We start from the raw sequence: 7,600 nt of genomic DNA, 5'->3' as shown, positions 1-7,600 counted from the left end.
TCTCCTAATCCTTCTCAAACAATTTCACTTACTGAGGACCATGCATTCAAACACACGAGCTTATGGGGACCATTCTCATTCAAACCACCACAAGGCATCTTACTGCATTGCTCAGACCGGCCTTGAGTTCTTGCGCTCAAGAGCTCCTCAGGCCTCAGCTTCCCAACTACCTGGAGCTACAAGCTTCTGAAAGAATTCCCTGGCTTCTGAAAGAATACGTAGTTGGGATAGCCATACTTGGGGATCAGAATAGTTGACATACTGACTTTTTGATTTGTGAGTAGTAAAGTTCAAATCAAGAGTCTTTTAACTATCCTTTCTTCCCCCGAAGCAAGTCACAAGTGATATCCTATGCTTGGGAGAGGTGAAAGAGATACTGTCGTCAAAGACGTGAATCACTGGGGATAATGGTTCCTGCCACCTTCCTGTTTAAGTTGCCCATTTAGACTGAACAGGACGATGCTTGTGTATTACTTTGGGTTGACTCAGACGGTGAGTCAGTTGTAGCTGCTTTTTAAATGCGGCTCCGTCACTGTAGCCCATTATTACGCAGCTCCAGCTAGCACAGGCATTGACCTGAAGATGCTCTTTCTCCAAATCACTTGACAAGGATGAGCGTATGGCGTCCTCCTGGTGGCAGCATCGGCACTGCAGCTTTAGCTCTTCCCTCTGAGTCAGGAGGACTCTGCTACTTTGTGTCATTACTTGCTTGTCTTTCCAACCCACAGGGCCTCACTTGGCTTCATTATGTGGATGGCAGCAAATAGATTTGCCTTGATGAGGCTAGGTGTCAAGAACTGGAGATGTTTCAGGAGGACGCAGAAGATAGAGAAGTCATTCTAAGAAAATCCAGGTCTTGTCATTTTGGTGAAGTTGGTAGGAATCCAGGGACATGTGAGAATATCCCATCAAAATGGCAAGTTGGTATCCCTTTCACCTTAGTTGCTAAAGAAGAGGCAAAAAAATGTGGACTTATTTGTATTTTATAAGCAAAATAAATATGCCACATTTGTATCGAAAAACCAAACTTGTTTTGAGTTAGTCCTGAAGCAAGTGATGGTCTCTGCAACAGGCCCAGGTTGCAGAACGAGCTTTTCCCCACGTGAGGCATGTGAATCAGCGGAGTGCGTTGAAGTACCTAGCGTCAGATGGAGCACGTCCGTGGATTCTGTGGTAAGTGCTGCAAGAAGAGAAGGAGTCCACACCTCTAGGCCTTTGGGGCAAAGTATCCACACGAGTAATAGTTTCCCTTTGAAAAGTAGTATGTAGTTGAGGCAAATGCCTGCTCTAGATCAAGCAGGGTGGGTGCTTTGACTACATGACCAATATGTTATTCCCATCATCAGAATCAGTAGGTTCAGGAACCAAATCTTTGTTTTGTTTTTGTTTTCATTTGTTTGTTTTTGGCTCTTTTCATCACTGCACTACTAAATAACTACCTTATAAATTTTGGGGATGGGTGTTGAAAGGGGATTAAAATAACAGAACATGGGTTGGGGATTTAGCTCAGTGGTAGAGTGCTTGCCTAGCAGGTGCAAGGCCCTGGGTTCAGTCCACAACACCCCCCCCCCAAAAAAAAAAGAAAAAAAATAACAGAACATTGGGCCTTACAGGTCCAGAGGCCGGAAGTTTTATTAGAGCCACCTGAAGAGCCATTCTGTTCCTTTCCCATCATTCTTAGTTGTCAACTTGACTACATTTAGAATTAACTAAAACCCCGAAATGGAGTTTGAACTGGGAAGATCTACTTCTAATCCAGATCTTTGAGGTAAGAAGGCACACCTTTCATCCTGATCTTGAGGCAGGAAGACACATACACCTTTAATCCAGATCTTTTGTGCACGGGGGTGGGGGGGACCCATCTCTAATGTGAACCACATCTTCTACAGGAGGCTTATCTAGGACATGGAAAAGGAAGCTTTTGCTCTTTGCCTGCTTGCTCTCACCTTCATAGTTAGCAAGTCCATTCCGTCATTGCCATTGCAACTATTTCTTCATTATTCTGTTGTGTACTGAAGACCAGTTGAGATATCCAACCTTGTGGGACTGAACAATTATTGGATTTTTTCCCTCTCATAGGCAGCCATTATTGGGATTAGCTGGACCATAGCCTGTAAGCCATTCTAATAATCCCTTTTATCCATATATACATGAAATGTATATATGAATGAAATATATACATTTTTTTCATTCTATCAATTCCTCTAGAGAGTCCTAGCTAATACAGTCACCAAGTAGTATGCATGGGAAGTAAACAGCAGGGAACTCGGAGTTCAGGAATCTCAGACTCTGCTCCCACACTCTTGAAAGACTTCACTGGGAAGAATGTTCAAATTGAACATGCATGGTGTTACTTTGGTTATACGGCAGTTTAAGTTTGGTAGAATGGTCACAATACTGCTGAACACCTGACACAGCAGGCTCCTCTTGCTAGTTGTAAGGAAAGGAAGGAGAGGGAAGCCAAGCTTCGTCCTGCTTTTGCTGGAGCTGTAGTGGTTTGCACATGCTCCCCTTCTATAGGCTTGGGCTCCAGTTGGTGGCTGTGTTTGGGGTGGCTTAGGAGTTGTGGCCTTGTTGGAGGAGTTATGTCACTGGAAGTAGGCTTTGCAAGTTTAAAGATTTGTGTCACTTCACATTTGGTTTCTGTTCCCTGCTTTTGGTTTGAGATTCGAGTCCTCAGCTCTCAATGTCCGCCCGTTTCTAGTCTCCAGGTCCCATCTGCTGTCATGCTGTCCTGTAAGCCCAGACAAGCCCTTTCTTCTGTAAGTTACCTTGTCATTGAGATTACAGCATTAGAAAGAAAACTAATACAGGGAGATTTGGGCCGTTTCTGTGTACCTACACAGGCAAGCCAGTTTCAGCAGCTCCAGGATCAGGGTGTGTCCTGTATTCACCAGCCCTGTCTCTGGTAGGGGTATATTTCCCTGCTAATTAAGGTCAAAGTTCACCATTGTCGGGATAGCCGCACCTGTGGAATGTCACATAGCCTTGGTTAGGTTACAGCTTCAGCTTCCTTTCTTCAGATAAGAACCCATCCAGTTAGCACCTGAGATTCCTGGATTGCTTCCCTATGCTACTGAGGCATCTCAGGACCCTAAGCCTTCATCAATGACTTTTGCCTACCCTGGATATTCCTACCCTGAACCCCAAAACTATATAATCTTTGATTCATCCCAAGTAAAGTTGGCCTGTCTCTCTAAACCTGGTCCCAGTGAATCATTATTAGCATTCATACTCACTGGATGTCAGAAATCCTGTTTGATTCTGTTCCCTTTGTCCTTGTGACACAATGAGCAACGACCCCAGGGAGAAGAGAGACCCACAGGGTAGGTGGTATTGGACTCCTTATCTCCATGTTATTGTGAATAAGGGACCATGGCTGGTTGCAAAATAGTCAAAGTTCCAACAGCAGCAGAAGCTGCTCAGTTTCAACAGTAGCCATGTGGTTCTTACGCCACACCCTCTTTTGCTTCTCTAGTACCAAGGGGTAGCACTTTATAGTTTATTGCTGCCTCTTCACGTCTGCAGCTCTTCCAACACTATTTGCAGTCAATTCGCTATCTTAAATTTCTGCTATTTGACTACTTGTGAATGATTTGAATTTTCAAAAGGGAAAAATAAGCACTCAGCTAGACTACATTTTCCCTCTCTCAAGCAGGTGGACTTGAGTTCTAGATGATGGACTGTAGCATTTGGGTATGGACCTTAAGGCTCTGGTCCTCTAGCTCTCTCTCTCTCTCTCTCTCTCTCTCTCTCTCTCTCTCTCTCTCTCTTATCTGTCTTAGGGGACAGTGGGTGAAGAGCGTGAAACCCTGAATCACCATGTGGAGGAAAGCATCCAACTGCTTCAGCTTACAGAATTCTTTGATTAAAGGGAGTAAAATTATGCCCAGCAAGGATGGGTTTGTCTGACCTGTGGTCAGAAGAGAAGAAATCTCTTAAGTTTAATGGCACCCAATATTTCCTTAGAAAATGGAAGATAAACTTAGATATGTTGTAAACATGACAGACCCATACATGATACCGCAACTTCCATGATGACTCGTATAGATTCTAGAAGGTACCGATGTAAACACCCAGGGATGTAGGAGTGACCTAAGTTGAGAGAAGAGAGCATGGCAACTTGTTTAAAGAGTTAAAAAATCATTTTATAATGTCTATTTTATAGGGAAACATGCACAGTGTGGAATATAACATCTTTTTAAGGAGTTTGAGGCTAGCCTAGGCTCCATGAGATCACGTCTTAAAAAGCTACTGTCCTGCAAAGACACCCACTAACTCACTAAGATTACCTTTTAAATGCCCTTTCAGTTTAAGAAAGTGGGGCTATTCATTTAAGGTAAAGTAAAATCCTTGGGTTTTATCTGCTTGTTTTTTGAGACATAGTCTTACCATGTAGCCTAGGCTGCGCACAGATTTACCATCTGCTTGCTATAGTTTCCCAAATGCTGAATTTCAGGTGTGTAAAATGCTGGAATTAAAATGTTCTGTGGTTAGCTGGGTGTGGCAGTGCAACCAGAGAACCGAGGCAGCGAGTCTCCAGGTTAGCGTCAGACTGAAGTACATAGAGAAATTCTGTTTCAAACAAAATCCCCGACGATATGGCATTAAAAGTAAATTAAAAGTCAACTCCAGAGTCTGGGAGTGTAACCCTAGGTTCCATCCCTATCATCCCCTTCTAAAAACCAATTTAAATATGTCATAGCAAATATAAGCATAATATGATGAGTGGAGTCTGCTTATTATCCTGACCGCACTAAGCCAAGGCACATCTTTCAAAAGGCTTAAAAACACACCACCAGTCACCCTCTCTGGTTTAAAATGTTGGTTATTTGTACAAGGAATACAGTCACCTTTACTCTGTGCTGCCATATGGCCTATTCCTACTCCCGTTAGAAAAGAAGCCTAAAACAGTATGCAATCCTCAATTCACACTCCGTAGTACACCAGGGATCAATAATGCTGACATTAGCAGAAAACCAGCCTGCTCTCATCCTCCTCCCCCGCCCCCCCTTTAGCCCCACTTCCAGCTCTTCTTCCTCCCAGCCAATGGGAAGCATCAAACTATCCGGAGGCACTCCAGGGACCCGCCCTTCATCTTTCCCGACGGAGGCGGGCTCTCCTCCGTGGGCCGGACCACGCATGCGCACTCGCTGGCGTCCCGGGGACGCTTAGGGGATCCGTTTCCTTCTCTTTCTTTCCGGGATCGGGCGGCCCCCACAAACCTTTCCCACCCTGTTGTCGCTGAGGAGCACCTCGCAGTCCCTCACGAGGCGCCGCTCGGGCCTGGACGCGGCGGTACCCGGATGTGGAGCCGCTCTCGCCCGGCGGGGACTCGGTGGCGGGGCGGAGCGCGGCGGCCTGCGCGGGGGCTGAGGGAAGCGGGCCCTGGGGCCCCGGCGCCGGCCGCTCGCCGGCCGCTGGCGCCGCTGCCCATCCTCGGAGCCGGCTCCCAGGCGTCAGGCCCGAGCGAGCGGCCGGGAGCCGCTGGTCGGCAGCTCGCCTGGCCTACCGCTCGCTCGCCGCCGCGCCGGGCAAACCTCCCCGGCCCTCCGCGCTCCCCGGCCGGGGAGGCGGAGGTTTGCTGGCGGCGTCGCTGTAGCCCGGCCGGGGAGTCCGGGGCAAGCGGCAAAGCCCCCGCCCACGGCCGCTCGCCCTTGGCCTGCAAGCCGCCGCCTGCGAGCCTCCTCGGGCGAACCTCCAGTCAGTGTGGGAGCCGCGACGGCCACGGCCCGGCCTGGGCGAAGGGTTCCTCGGGGACCGCGCCGCCGCCGCCCCGGTGAATCGGCCCCACGGCCCGCGGGGCTCGCTGCCGCCCCCGCCGACTTCCAGAGTGCGGCCCGGGCCCAGCTCCCTCACGGCTCCCCCGCCGGCGGCGGCGCCCACTGTCCGGGCCCCAATGAGTAACTCCCGCAACAACCGAGTGATGGTGGAGGGGGTCGGCGCCCGCGTAGTGCGCGGCCCGGACTGGAAGTGGGGCAAACAGGACGGCGGCGAGGGCCATGTAGGCACTGTGCGGAGCTTCGAGAGCCCGGAGGAGGTCGTGGTGGTGTGGGACAACGGCACGGCCGCCAACTACCGCTGCTCCGGGGCCTACGACCTGCGCGTCCTGGACAGCGCGCCCACCGGTAAGCGGGGCCTGGGGACTACACGCGTGGGAGAGAGGGCCGAGGGCAGCCGTCGGCTGCCCTGCAGTACAGTGCCCACTCACCGGGAGTTTGAGCTTCCAAACCTGGTAAACAACTTGCAGAGTAGGACATCCTTCCCAACCCCCGGATTGTTTATTTCCAGGACGCTTTCAAGTTTCCTAGATGAAAGCATTGCAGACAACAGATTCCCTCCTCTTCTAGGGCAGGGGCCCGAGAGGCTGTCTAATAAGCATTGACATTAATCAGCTACCAAGTGATAACTGTCTAATGGGAGGCTTGCCTTGCCATATGGTGTGGAGTCGCTCGGTGGTCTGTCTCTTGGTGCCTTTGCTTTGTTGAGCTAGCTGTTCTCTTCCCGCCTGTGACACAGAATGACTTATGAGTTTAGTTGGTAAATACCATTTGGGACTTGAAAATGCATTTTCATCGAAATTGTTTAATTAATATATCTTTGTCGTACGTAATAGAGGAGGGAAAATTGTGAGCTATTTGTGCTCGTGTGTGTATGTGTGTGTGTGTGTGTGTGTGTGTGTGGTGCGCGCGCGCGTGTGTGTGACTTTCCAAGAGGAGGATAGACATATTTTTCTCTAGTTAGAATCCTGTCTCAATAACATATTAAAATTTTACATATTCATCCTGAGAGTTAGTGAAAATATTGGCCTACTCCATTATAGGTGTCTATGTTATTTGACACTATGATTTTTATATGTCAAACATAAGAGTTGTTCTCACATTTATTTCAATCTACTTTCATTAGATCTACTCTTGATAACTATTCATTTAGAAAGTTCATATTGAACTTATATTACGTTTCAGAATTTTAAATAAGGTGCTACTAAGACAATCAATTTGGCAGAGCCTAAATCTTGAAATGGATACTGCTACCAGCAGAAAGAAAGTTAACATGAGCCAACTCAGTTTTGAACTAGCAATTTATAAAATTTTGTTTCATTTTTAAAGAGGTCTAATGTAACCATCTTGGTCTTGGATGACATGTTGAGGCTGGCTCTGCACCCCTGATCCTTCTGCGCTACAGACTCCACAAATGCTGGGTTACAGACATGGGTCACCATACCCAGCTGGAAATGGTGCTTTAGCTAGTTTTTAATGCACTGAAAAGGGCATTCTTGTGTATTTTTACAGTTGCAAGCACAGATGTGAATATACTGAAATTACAATCTCTTTTTCCACTTAAATACAAATAGCAATAAACTATATTTAGTTTTCTATACTTGTATGTGTGCCTGCCCATGTGTATCTGTGTGCATATGGGGTGGGTGTACATCTGGGTGTGCAAGTGTGTGGAGGTCAGATGTGTGGTGTCTGCTTTGCTTTGCTTTGCTTTGCGACAGGCTCACTCACAGAAGCTGGAGCTCACTGACTGACTGAGCCCTGGGGGTCTTCTTTTCTCTTACCCCCAGCACTGGGATAACAGGCACGTATGGGAGTCT

At 47.9% G+C, this 7,600-nt stretch overlaps 1 protein-coding gene across 2 annotated transcripts in view; it reads left to right on the top strand.

Annotated features, from left to right (window-relative positions):
* Positions 1-5,146: 5,146 nt before the first annotated feature.
* Mib1 (mindbomb E3 ubiquitin protein ligase 1) overlaps positions 5,147-7,600 on the top strand; it is a 112,289-nt gene continuing 109,835 nt past the window's right edge. Inside the window, exon 1 of one of the 2 annotated variants that reach the window (XM_032886102.1) lies at positions 5,147-6,128. In XM_032886102.1, coding sequence (XP_032741993.1) covers positions 5,900-6,128 — 229 coding nt within the window. In that variant the 5' untranslated portion in view covers positions 5,147-5,899. The remainder of the gene's footprint in view (positions 6,129-7,600) is intronic. The other variant, XM_032886103.1, reaches the window with a different exon arrangement.

This window comes from Rattus rattus, chromosome 15 (genome assembly GCF_011064425.1).
Source record: "Rattus rattus isolate New Zealand chromosome 15, Rrattus_CSIRO_v1, whole genome shotgun sequence".
In the NCBI taxonomy this organism is placed as follows: domain Eukaryota; kingdom Metazoa; phylum Chordata; class Mammalia; order Rodentia; family Muridae; genus Rattus; species Rattus rattus.
This window is presented reverse-complemented; position numbering and strand designations above follow the sequence as displayed.